At 29.0% G+C, this 14,314-nt stretch overlaps 2 protein-coding genes across 2 annotated transcripts; one reads left to right on the forward strand and one right to left on the reverse strand.

Moving 5' to 3' along the window:
- Positions 1 to 3,681: 3,681 nt before the first annotated feature.
- On the reverse strand, positions 3,682 to 4,723 carry LOC137807403 (uncharacterized). Its single transcript, XM_068608033.2, has one exon. It carries the CDS (start codon positions 4,330 to 4,332, stop codon positions 3,880 to 3,882), a length of 453 nt encoding a protein of 150 aa, XP_068464134.1. The 5' UTR covers positions 4,333 to 4,723; the 3' UTR covers positions 3,682 to 3,879.
- A 7,265-nt stretch (positions 4,724 to 11,988) lies between these two features.
- LOC137807404 (uncharacterized) lies at positions 11,989 to 12,756 on the forward strand. The gene has a single exon (XM_068608034.2). The coding sequence runs from the start codon at positions 12,100 to 12,102 to the stop codon at positions 12,508 to 12,510; it is 411 nt and encodes a 136-aa protein (XP_068464135.1). The 5' UTR covers positions 11,989 to 12,099; the 3' UTR covers positions 12,511 to 12,756.
- The last annotated feature ends 1,558 nt before the right edge of the window (positions 12,757 to 14,314 follow it).

Raw genomic sequence — 14,314 nt, forward strand, 5'->3', positions numbered from 1 at the left:
ATATTTTTATAATAGATTATTTAGTTTGTAGCAAATAATTACTAATTATAATAAAGTTTTTTTTCCTTCCTTCTCTTCTTTGTTTTCTCTATTGTTTTTCTTGATAAGATTTTAAATTATTTTTGATTTCTTATGAATTCAATATGTTTCATGATAAAGAGCTTTTTAACTAAAGAATTATGGTGTCTTTCATTCTCTTTCTCTCTTTACTTCATTTGTCAGCATTTTTAACCTATTTTTTTCTTTTCGTTTGATTGTTTACAAATTCAAGATAAACTTCTAATATACTTAATCCATATTACCTTCATTTTGGAGAGGGTCTTATTACCATTTTTTTTTTTCATGTTCTTAATGAAATCTTTTTCTCCTTCAACTTAACAAAACATTTTATAGATTGGTGATGCTCATGCTATATGAAAGTGATATTCTATACTCACTACAATATCATTTAATAATGTTATAAGAAACATGAATATCTTCCTCATCATGATTCCACGTATCACAAGGGTCACCATCAATAATATTATAGAAGAGAATACTGAACAAATGTAAAAAAGGTCAAACTAATGACATAAAGTTCACTCCACAACATTATCAAACTCTAATGAATTTGTTACATCAGTAGCAGTCTTCAACATCAAAAAAGTCTCTAGATAATTTTCTCATTTCATTAGTTGTATTGATACCCTTTCTTCTAATGCTCACTGTACTAAAGGTAATGTTCTGCCCTTAGTTCATCAAGTTTTTTGAAAATAAATATTAGAACGAGTGTGGTGAGGAATATTTGGTTTTAAGTAGACTACCGTCAATGGAAGATCGGGATGGTAGTAAGGCGAGGTTCAAAAGGAATGAGAATATTGTTTTTTAATGAAAATAATTAGTATGAATATAAGAGGGTTAGAAAGAAACATTAAAAGAAGATATTTAAAAGATTTAATATAAAAAAAAGGTAGGAATGGTATGAATTTAAGAGACAAAGTGTTCTAAGTTTGATAAGGAGAATTGTTTTCACTTGTGGGATTCTAATGAAATTTATTGGATCGAAAATGGTACTAGCAATAAAGCAAGAGGGATTATAACGATGTGGAGAAGGAATTGCTTTCAGTTATCAAGGTCTTTTAACGGAAGCAATTTTTCTGTTATTGAAGGAGAATTGAAGGTTGGTGTACAAGTTACAATTGTGAATGTATATTGTACTGGTTCGTTGAGGGAAAAGAAGCTGATTTGGGATGAGATCAGTGTGTTTAGGTTAAGCAAATTAAATAGGGTCTCATGTGTAGAGGGGATTATAATTCTATTAGAAGAAAGAACGAGAGAAAAAGTTTGATTTCAGTGTCTGATTACAACAGTAAAGTAAGTAGCTTTAGTAATTTATAGAAAAATCTAACTTGGTGGATATTTCAATGGTTGGTAGAAAATTTACTTGGTTCAAATCGAATGAGTCTATTAAAAGTATAACTGACAGAATTTTGGTTTTCTGGGAATGGTTGGAAGAGTGGTCGAATATTAAATAGTTTGTAATCAGTGATCATTGTGCTCTAGTGTTAAAAGACACTTCTATGGATTGGGGACCGAAACTGTTTAGAAATTTGGATATTTGACAAAGTGATGACAGATTAAGAGATTTTGTACGATTTTGGACGAAACCGTTCAAACATGATTTTTTTTAAATATTATTTTTAGTTGGTATGGATTGAGGTTGCTTTTTCCTAACCTCAAATATAACAAAGGTTAGGATTTTTAAAACTAATATTAATTAAAAAATTAACTACTATTTTTAGCCTATATCAACTAATATTTTTTTATCAAAATTGATAAACTATTTTTTAATTAATATAAGATTAAAATTTTAACTTCTGTATTTCATAATAATTGAAATATTTTGCTAAATAAAAATAATAAAATTTAATAAATATATTTTTCATCCAAACAAAAATATTTCAAAAATTAAACGAAGAAAGTAATTTAAATTTAATTGAAATGGTAAAATTTCATATTGTAATATGAGATAAAGGAGTTCTAGTTGTCTTTGAAGAAGGATATAATTATTATTTGGATAAACGAAAAAAAAGGATAAATAAATTACTATTTATATATTTACAAAAGTTAAAAAATAACTATTTACTTAGGAATAGATGGCACTAAGTTAGACAGAGTTGCTGGCAGTATAGACTGCCTCCTACTAATATAGGATTATCAATGGCTCAATTTTTATAGATAATTCAGTCTTTCAAAGTTATTTACAAAATAATAACAAAAAATATTAAAATCAAAATGTTAAATAATATTTATTTAAATTAACATATCATTCAAATATGTAGAGGTTAAATTTCTGACTACTAAAAACCACAGTATAATATATCTCATAAATAAAATTTTCTATTTATCAATTTTTCCTGCTACAGTATAAAATATTTTAAAATAATTTATTAGCCAATTTTCTTCTATTTAAAAAAAAACATTTCAACTATTATTTTTATTGATTTAATTTATTTTTCATTAGCTTTTCCATTCAGTTGGAGTCGTAATTAAATGCACAAACCTTTATTTTAATAGTTTTTCATAGAAATAAGAAATCAATTATATTAAAAAAGAATTATATATATATATATACATTTATTTTTATAATTATACTTTAAAGGCATTTGATGCTAGAAAGTAGAAAAGATAAGATGCTCTTTATAGGCACTTAGAAATAATCTTCCATTATCATCGTTGTTTATTACGTTAAATAATATGCTACAAAGTGGAAAATATTGATTATCCTTGAAGTGGAAAATCTTCCATTATCTTTCATCCTCATTGCAAATTCATGCAAAGGAAGAACCTAATTAATAATCCAGTTTTCTTTTTCTTTAATTGGAGCGTCTTTATCCTGGAGGTAATAAAACGAATAAATCAGATAAAAATCATTTAATAAAATTCATTCAATTCATTAATTCATTAATTAATATTTTTTTCATAGATAAATATCCAATTCATTCACACAAGTAATGCAAACTCGTATTCTATATATAAAAAATAAATATTAAACTATGAAGACTAATAAAAGTAATTAAATTGATCGGTTTTAATCAATAATATCATAAAATTATTTCGTAAATACTCATAAAATCAAATAATTTAAGTGGTCATTGCATTTAATAATATTACTCAATTCAATAAATAATTTTTAACCTGTAAGAAAGACTATATTCCAATAATTTAATGTTATAATAACTTAATAAAGGATTAACCATATCCTCTAAGACTAATTTTAAATTTCATAACTTCAATTAACCTTACCAAGTTAATATGTTAAATTAAATAAATCCATTAAAATATATTTAAAATAATATAAATTTGGAGAATAATAGACTAAAATTCGAATAACTCTCTTACTTTAAATATACAACCATCTTCATCTATTTTTATTAATTTTTAATTTAATTTATGTTTAATTAAATGTCTTAATTGAATACTTTATCAACTTGTGTAAGAAAAAAAATGGATGGGTATCTATCTTTTTCCTTTTGTTTGAATTATTCCCATAACATGTGTGTATCACATGGCCAAATAATCAGTAGTACTCTCCAACACAAATAACAATTAACAGAGTATTCGTCTTTGACTCAAGCAAGCAATTAATCAGATGTTGTAACATATTACAAGTAGAAATGGAAGTGATAAGCAGAGTTGGAGTGATGAAACAAATAAAGTGCTTCAAACTGAAATTAATTCACTTCCAATAAAAACACACAGGAGGATGGTGTTCATCACCTTAGGCATACATGCATGCTTACCATAATGCTATAAAGTACGTGGCTAGAGACCACAAACTACTTATTTATTACACACTTAAAACACCATCTTCTTTCATATCAGTAAACCACTAATTCCTTAATCACCACCGCCTTGCCCGTAACCCTCACCGTGACCATAGCCTGAGCCTCCACCGCTGCCGCCTCCACCTCCCCCACCTCCTCCACCGCCTCCGCCACCTCCGCCGCCTCCGCCGCCACCACCTCCCCTTTTACCAGATCCTGATCCAGCCCGAGAGCCTGCATACGAACCAGCTTCGGAGCCAGCACCGGAGCCACCAGAGCCAGAACTGGAAGATGAAGATGATGAACTTGAGGAAGAGCTAGAGCTAGAACCAGAGCCAGAACCGGAGCCTGCTCCAGCTCCAGAGCCACTACCACCTCCTATTCCCAGGCCCACCCCTACTCCAAGTCCAACCCCCAACCCACCAAGGTCCAGCCCCAAGTCCTTCCTCGCCACTCTGCTTTCTGATGCAATAGCTGACACAAAAAGTAGCAGTGCAAGCAGACAACATGACCAGGAGGCGGCCATTTGTGTGAAATGTAGTTTGCAAAGTAACAACGAAGAAAGTAGGTAAAGAAACTAGAGCAAACAAACTTTGGTGGTGGTTGCAGTGATGTCTCTTGCTGTATGTTCTACAACACCATGACTAACTCTGAAGAGGCCTTGAAGGATCGTGAAGTATTTATAACTGCTGAATGTGTTGATGTTGAAGCCTTGGTTTAGTACTTAGTGTGCCGTAGTGGCGAAGAGGTGCAACTTTGCAGAGTGACGATCATAGTGTGAACGAGTGAATAGATTATTTTATCTTTGAGGCTAGAAAGTGGGAATGATGGCGTGGCACTCTTGATTTTGATGAAGAAAAGTTTGTGGTTGACATAGCTTCTGCGTCTTGCACATCACATGTATCAGGACAAGTGCCAATGCAATAGCTATCCATTATGGCCACTCTCGTAGTGGAGGATGAAAGGCTGTTTTGTTTGACTACGCTGTTTTTCCCCATTAAAGTAATTTTATTGTATATTAACAATTTGTGTGTGTGTGTGGCCAGCTCATGGTACGTTATGAGTGAGGGATTTGCTCATTCCCACAATCATCTGCTTTTTGTTTGCTTGAGGTGCCACTCTAACAATTTTATGGTTCTGATTTGCATGAGGATTTGTTGCTGTCTCATAAGCTTATTGAGAGGGTTTAAGAATGGTTTTTTTAAAGAATTCAACAGGCACAAATCAATGTCTAAATTGGGTTCATACGCTGTTTGTTTCTTTTTAGAGTGCATCCATACGCGGTTTCATTGATTATGCTATGAGCTTTCATTCTTTTTATATTTCTTTCAACGACTGGTAGAAGCAATCTTAATCTTAGTGTGTATATATATATATATATATATATATATATATATATATATATATATATATATATATATATATATATATATATATATATATATATATATATATATACTAGCCCTATACCCGTACTATTCTATAAAAAAAATTACTATACCTATATAATTATACATATAAATAAATAAATAAATATTACATAGTAAATAATAAATAACTAATAAAAATTATAACTAATAAATAATACATAAATAAATTTTGTTTATAAATAAATTTGACAATACAAAATTCTCTTAATTCCTATCAACACCAATAATAATAAAAAAAATCCATGTCTGCGGTTCCAATTCCTATTCTTATTTTTCGTAGACACTCCAATATAACACAACATGTAATCGCACTCTTTCTTCTTCTCAATTCTATCACTTATGACATATTTATTTTGACAACTTATATTCAAATACACCACTTTATAACTTTTCAAAATTTCTCTATCACCTTGCATGACTCAAATTCATTAACAAAAATAAATTATTTCTCCTTTTATTTAAGTAGTTGTAATCCTTAACAATTCAATTCAGTGTGAAATTGTCAAAATATCATAACTCATTTACTATTTCCCTCACTTCTCATTTTAATTTGTAGAGTATAGTTAAAAATAATGATACCTTTACACACCACTCATCACTTCAAGAAAAATTCACTTTAGATGTTGACAAAAAAAAACTCACTAGTGTTTGTGAAGCTTACTCACATTAAACACAAAATATAAATGTCAATTATTGCATAGATCATGGAAACGTTCAACTAACTAAAAATTATTAAAATAATAAGTTAACATCTAGAATGGGGACACAAAGAGGATGTTAACCATAGGCGAGGATAGGATTTGTGTGAAATTTTTGACAAATAAATGATATTTTATTAAATTTACCATATGACGTTTATGTTACCTTAGCCCACACTAGGTTATTTAATGAAAAAAAAATATTAAAAACATTTTTGTCTCACTTTCACTTTCTCACACTTTCATTTTTTCATTTATGTCTCACACTTTCAAACACGCATAGACTTTCAAACCCTCTCGTCTTCTTTGTGTCCATTTCTTCCTTTTATCATAAATTCCTACACAAGAAGTCATCCACACATCAGAAGAATATCATTGATAAGTAAGTACACTATAAACTTAATTAACTTCGTATGTTACTAATTAAGCATCTACTAACGCGATTTTTGGTTTTTTGACCATGAAGGGGTTATTTTTTTTCTGGTTTTTACCAAAATGGGGTCCGTTTAAAAAAAATTATAAATTTAGGCAAGTCATGCCTAATTGGGACGACTTTATATGCAGAAGTCGTCCCAATTAAACACAACTTCTGCCATGTCATACTAAAGTCGTGTCAACTTTGTACGACTTCTGCCCTGTCATACTGAAGTCGTGCTAACTTGGCACGACTTCTGCCACATCATAATTTTTTATTTTATTTTTAATTTTATTGTTTATATATTGGGTAGTAAGTTATGTAATGTTAAAAATTAATTTCTTCTCATCATTAGGTGTTCTGTAAAATCATTACTTCTCAAACTATTTATTTTGTAAATTCACAACAATAATTCTCTATTTATTTTTTAAATATAATAAGTTTTCATTTATCTATTTATTTCCAAATTCAATAATAATTTTCTTCATTTTTTAATTAAATAAATAATCAAGTTATTGTATTACATTACCGTCAAACATGATCCATACACGATTATCCAATTTTTTGTTTCTTAAAACTAACACTCTTAGAAAGTTATGTATCAAATTAATTTTTAACATTACATAACTTACTATCCAATATATAAACAATAAAATTTAAAAAAAAAATGACGTGGCAGAAGTCGTGCCAACTTGGCACGACTTCAGTATGACATGGCAGAAGTCGTGCCTAATTGGAACGATTTCTGCATATGAAGTCGTGCCGAATTGGCACGACTTGCCTAAATTTGTAATTTTTTTTTAAATGGACCCCATTTTGGTAAAAACCAAAAAAAATATCTCCATCATGGTAAAAAAACCGCGATTTTTTGTATTAATTAGTTCATGACGTGGATATGACATCCTAAAATGTCAATTTCAAATTTTCAAAATCTGAAGTGGATGATACTAAAGGTTTGTAATTTTTGTCTTTCTCTTTTCATTGTTTGTCAATATTAACTTTTACTTTTTATTGAATTATAGTGTAATAGACAACCAGGAAGCTATGAGTGTGGCTATTACGTTATGCAATGGATGATTACCATTGTAAGACTAGGACTTAAAAGTGATTGGGATGAGGTCACATGATGGTAAATTATTTTTATTCTTTAACATATATGTATCTTAACATTGAACCTTATTTTGTAATGTAGTTCTTCGCGGATGTGCAACCAATCTCTTCGGAAGCCATAGCATATGTGAGACATTTTTGTTCGCATATTTCCTAAATTTTTATAACTCTAGATAGTTGATGAATAGTGTATGAATTATATATATATATATATTATTAGTGTTTGTAATACATTTTTATCAAAATATATATATATATATATATATATATATATAATTTGATTATCTGAATTTATGTATTTGTCTAGTTGAGTTATAATTGAACAAGTCAATTCAGAATGCGGTTATTTACCATAGCCGTCCTTATAAATTGGTATTTAAAAATGCAGTTAAATACACATCTTATTCTCGGATGAATTTAAGACTACGTGTACATTAAATATAATTAAAAAAATTACTATTTTAAAGTAAAAATAGTCGTCTCTTTTAACCTTTATGCACCACGGTTAAAACAACTAATAAAAATAAATAACTAACATGATATAAGATATAAAGTGAAAACTATAAGAAGTAGGATGTGATAACTTCGTCACATACTTCAATTTAGTAGATTATGACTAGATTGCCAAGATAAATACTTCACCAGAATTACTAAATCCAACTTTAGTATTAAAATATAATGGAAGGCATATTATTCTAAAAACAACACTGACACTATAGTCTGATTTGTCAATAAAAAAGTTTTGCCATAACAAAGATACCACTGCACCAAACACCTGCTTCTTGGTTCCTCTTGTCTTTGTCTCTGATATGGGAATGAAGATTTCTAGGTGACTAGAAAGAGCATCTAATCTATCTTTTCTACTTTCTTGCATAAAAATATAAAAAATTAAGTTTATTTGACACTATAAATAATAAAATAATTATTTTATAACTGTTTTTTAAATAAAATATTATATTATAATAAAATAATTATTTATTTAAGTGTCAAAATGAAATGTAAAAGGGATTAATTTCAATGTATCATTCTTAAAGAAAACAAATATGCTTAGTCTACAAACTCATCATACCCATCACACAGTCACGAGAAAAAACAAAAGTCATTTAATCTACTGGTATATTAAAAATTACTACTGCTATTTGGTATGAATATAGAGATGAAAAACAAGTACAAAATAGCATAAATAATAGCAGTTTCTGGTAATAATGCAAGATTTCTCTGGTTGTTCTTGGAGAGACTAATAGGTGGATTTGGAAGGGTGGGATTTTCAGTCTTACACCGTTAGCTCTGCTTACAACCTTATCAGGAAGGATATTGAGGCGGTTTCTTCGCAGGAGCTTAGGAAGTTGTGGAGGAGTAAAGCAATTCCTTCTGCAATGGTTTTGGCTTGGAGGGTGTTGATAAACAAGCTTGCTACCAGGGTCAATCTTAGTAGAAGAGGGGTTCTATTAGAAAGCTTGAGGTGCGTGTTGTGCGAGAAGGAGGAGGAGTCGAGTAGCCATCTGTTCTTTGGTTGTTCGTTTGCTTGGCGAGTTTGGTGTTTATGTTTTAAGTGGCTAGGAATCCAGTTTGTGACTCATATTGAACCAAGGTGCAACTTTGATCAATTTAGATTGTGCTTACCTTCGGATACTCATATTGTTTTTTATGTATAAGGGTTGAACCACCCCGAAGTGGTTCTATTTTATTTTATTTATTTTTTATTACCGATAAAAAAACAATTTTTATTATTAATTAGAATACGAATTGAGTAAACTTTTCACTTTCTCTACTCAGTCATTACAATATTTTGTCAAGCAATGCAAATGTCTTAATGTGTATTTCACAATTATATATACCTGTAATTATAGTGAACAATTTATCCATCCAATAATCTTAGATTATGTTTATTCTGACTTTATTTTTTACACTTTATCTTTTTTAAAATACTCTCTTTTATCTCCATCTTTATTGAATTTTAATATTTTTTAAAAATATATCTATAATTAAAACAAATGTATATATCAAAATTTCGTTTGTTCATTATAAATTAAAAAAATATACAGTTTATATATTTATATGAACTTTAATTACAATATTACATATGTGCTACTTACCCGCATATTGCTTATTTATTTGTTTGTTGATTGTATAAGTTTGAATTTATCTAGAGGTGATCTTATCTAATCTATATATCAACCTAATCTTTGAGATTAAGGAATCTAATCCTTGAGATTAAGGAATCTATGTTAACTCACTATAAGAAAAATATTAAATAAAAATTAATTTTAAAGATAAAAAATAATTTATTATTATATTGATTAAATTAAAGAACATTTTAAAGATTAAAAAAATTATTTTAGTTTCTATGATTGATAAATAGTTTCTAAATTGGTATCTAATTAGCTACCAAGGTTTTAAATACCAAAATTGGTAGTTAAAATCTTGGTAGCTAATTAAATACTAATTTAGAAACTATTTATCAATCATAATAAAAACTAATTTAAAAAATTTTAATTTTTTTTAATTTTTAAAATAATTTCTAATTTAATTAATAATATAACAATTAATTATTTTTTGTCTTTAAAATTAATTTTTATTTAATAATTTTTTTTAGTGACTAGATCAAGGATATACCAGTTAAATTAAATTTACAAAAAGCTATTTAACAGCATTTCCATAAAATATTTTTTATTGGTCTTTTAATGTATTCTTATCTAAGTTCATGGTTGGAGGAGACTATCATTGTGTGAGAACAGTTTCTTTTAGATTAAAAAAAGTTTTTGATATTAAATTATTATTTAGTTAGGTAATACATAAGTGACTATTTTTTTATGTTCTCGGGTATTTGGATCTTACATGTCAAACATGATAAATGTAATTCGAGCACCTTATATATTATCATTATCATTATTAACAATGACATGGGTTTGAGAGAAATGAAAAGCTTTAGTGAAGCTCCTAACTTCAATAAAAAGATTTTGAAGCACGATAGAATTTTTTGTTGTAATGATAAAGCTTATTGATTGCTTTTCTAGATTGTTCTCCTAGTACCTTTTATATCTCCAACATGTTTTAGTGGTTTTACTATTAGGAAAACATATCCTTAATAGTTTTTCCTCTACAATTTGAATTACGTGCCAATCAACATCCCGCGAATCATTGTGCTTAAGTGAGTGGGATATGCTGCTGTCAATGGCCTCATATCAATGATAAAAAAAAATAGTGTGTATTTAATCTGCATATCTGTCTTTCTGCTATAACTTTCAACTTCGAAAATTAGGATGATACATAATATACTTACTTAATAAGGTTTCCTTTGTGAAGAGAGTGGTTAAAGTCCATAACATCTTTTTGCTATTGAGAGGTAAAGAACTTTTTTATAATATAGAGATAAAACAATTTTATAGTATATAAGTGAATATAAATCTTAACGAAAATTTGTTGCACTTCAAATCACTCGCTATCGATTCATTATTGAATATCCATAAATATATAGTCCTACTCATGAATTAACATAGATCTCGACGTAAGGAAGTGTGTTGAAAATCATATTAAAGATAAAAAAAAATTCATAATATATTAGTGGGTACAAACCTTAATTTATAAGTCATAGCTTTATAAGATTTTTAGTTAAATTTAAATGATTTTTAATAACAATTTTTTATTTATACCTTACTTATATCATCATAATAAGATGAAATATATATGGTCAAATGAAAAAAAAAATCGGCTTCAGAATCCACTTCGAAAATTAGGATTATGATACATAATATACTTATTTAATAAGTTTTCTTTGTTGAGAGAGTTGGTTCACGACCATAACATTTTTTTTATTGGGAGGTAAAGAATTTTTATAATATAGAGATAAAAGAATTTTATAGTATACAAGTGAATATAAATTTCATCTTATAACTCAGTTTTATAAGATTAATTTAGGTTTAATAAAGTTCACTTCTTAAGATAATATCAGAGTTATTTAGATCTATCTTAATGAATATTTGTTGCATTTATCAAATCATCCGTTTTCAAGTCGTTATTGGATCATCCATAAATATATAGTCTCATTCACGAATTAACAAAGGTCTCGACGTAAGGAGGTGTGTTGAAAATCAGATTAAAGATAAGAATTTTGCATAGTATATTAGTGGATGCAAACCTTACTTTATAAATCACACTTTTATAAGATTTTTAGTTAAATTTAAATGATTTTTAATAACAATGTTTTTATTTATACCTTAGATCATCATAATAAGATGAAATATACTATGGTCAAATGAAAAATCTTTTCGGCTTCACAATAAACTCATATCGAAGTCTTTATGTTTAAAAAATATTTAAAATGATTTTATTCAATTGAAAATTATGTGAAAGATAGATGTAAACTTGTAGCAAAAATACAATAAAAAGTGTTGCAAATATTCAGTGGGACAAAGGCTGCAAGTGACACTCCCACTTCGGAATGTCCTACTATGCACGCCTCATGCTTTTACACGTGCTTCCTAACCTTCCTAGGTTAAACTATCAATTCTCAACTATAAATAGCATACATCTCATGGCCTCTTTACAAAATATTCTCAACCACTCATCAACTCGTCTTAGCTACCTAACTCTCACTGCACAACCTTCACCCTTCTGACCTTTAATATTGATCCTTGGCAATGGCCTCTGCTATGACTATGAGGGCTTTGACTCTTGTTGTTTTGGTTGTTGCAATTAATGCCATAGTGTGTGAAAGTAGAGTGGCAAGAAAGGACTTGGGGTTGGACCTTGGTGGGGTGGGAATAGGGGTGGGTGCTGGGGTTGGAATTGGCCTTGGTGGTGGGGGCTCTGGTGCAGGTGCAGGCTCCGGCTCCGGCTCTGGCTCTGGCTCTGGCTCTTCATCTTATTCAAGTTCTGGTTCTTCTTCTTCATCAGGGTCAGGCTCTGGAGGAGGTTCTGAAGCTGGTTCCTATGCAGGGTCCCATGCTGGATCTCAGGCGGGCTCAGGGTCCTCCGGAGCGGGGTCCGAAGCAGGTTCATACGCAGGATCTCGTGCAGGGTCAGGATCATACGGTGGTAATGGAAAGTAAAGCCATGCATGTGAGTTAAGTATATGAGATGGTGAAAAGAACATGTGAGTGTCATTGTGAGTTCACTAGAGTAGTGTAAGTCAAAAATAAGCTCATGTCTCCTTTGCTTTTTCTTTTGTATACGTAGGACTCGTGTTCGTCTCTTGTCACTGCTTTGTCCAATATGTGCCATAATATCATGTGTTGAAGGTTAAGTAACACACTTGTTACTTATTTATTACTACTTTATGAAGGACGATTCAACTATGGCTTATAGTTTTTGTTATATAATCAGTAAAATAATATATATAAATAACTTGAATAAAGTTGTATACATATTTTCATATTTGAATAAATAGTTAGTTAACTACTATAATTATTCTCATATTTTGTTTTTATTATAATAAAAAAACTAATGGTATTTCTGTGTTTTTTATTGTTTTATAAATTTAAAATCATTAGTCATCCATTTAATATTAATTATATATTAACATTTTTTTTATAAATATATGTGGCAATAACTAATAAAGATTAAATATGTGTTCAATCACCTTAAGTTATTATAAAATTAGCATAATTAAGTTTTTTTAAGAAAAAGAAGAAAATACAAAAATATGGGGAGACTAAACCAAAACTCATGTTAACAAAAACTATACATAGATAGATTATACCTATTAATAAAGAATTCTAAGAACAGACTATATGGAAGCCTATTATACTAATGAAAGGATTCTCTATGAATAAATCCTAAATTAGTCAACTTATCATCACACACATTCCCTTCACGAAAAATATGAGTAACCCTAAACCTGATTTTTTCACAGTAATTAAGACAAGTATTTCATCGATTACGAAGCATCCAAAGAACATTTGTCCTAGTACTAAACGCAGCACAAACCAAGGTAGAGTCACATTCCAACCAGACATTAGTCAGTCCTAACTTTTGAGCTTCCTCCAAAGCATATATAACTCCATAAAATTCAACAACCAAAGAAGTCTAAACGTCAAGAAACGTAGAAAACTCCAATAAACTCCCCCATACTCCCACGAAAAATACCTCGACAAGCGACAAGACCTGGATAACCCCTAGCTGCCCCATCAATGTTAATTTTAACCCAGCTTGGTGAAGGAAACTCTAGTACAAGTATTAATACCAAAAAACTTAATCACACTGAAATCCATCATATCATTCTTCATTGAAGCTTTAGACGACTTTCCAACTAGACAAGTTAAATCTTTAATAACTGAAATAATCCTACTAACCTCAATCTTATCCTGAAAACGAGCATAATTTCTCATACGTTGTAGTATTCAAATAGAAAAAGTTATCACAACAAACTTAATCAATTTAACCAAAGACTACCATTGATCACTATTAATAAAAGAAACAAGATTATCCTTATTAGAGAAATGAGAATAAATATTTCTATTTTATATATACTGTTTACTGAATCAACTATTTATACTTTATATTATTATACATCTAAAAATATAGGATGAGTATCCTAATTTCTCCATTAAACATATTTTTAAGTCCTAAAATTAATACACTTATTCAAGTCTCTCACATTTTCACAGGGGATAACATAGAGGTTAAAACTAAGATAAGAATAATGTTTGGTACTTCATCTCCAAAAATTCTCAAATTTGGAGTAACTGTGTAAATATCCAACATGTCTTATCCAAACATATGAAAGCAATGCTTTATATTTTCAAAAATAAGTTTCTATATTGATTATAATTACATGATTTAACATATAAAAGTAATAATTATAATTGACTAATTGAAATACTTAAAAAATATGTATGTGATTTAGTATGCTTT

This window comes from Phaseolus vulgaris, chromosome 3 (genome assembly GCF_051622355.1).
Source record: "Phaseolus vulgaris cultivar YP4 chromosome 3, ASM5162235v1, whole genome shotgun sequence".
Taxonomy (NCBI): Eukaryota; Viridiplantae; Streptophyta; class Magnoliopsida; order Fabales; family Fabaceae; genus Phaseolus; species Phaseolus vulgaris.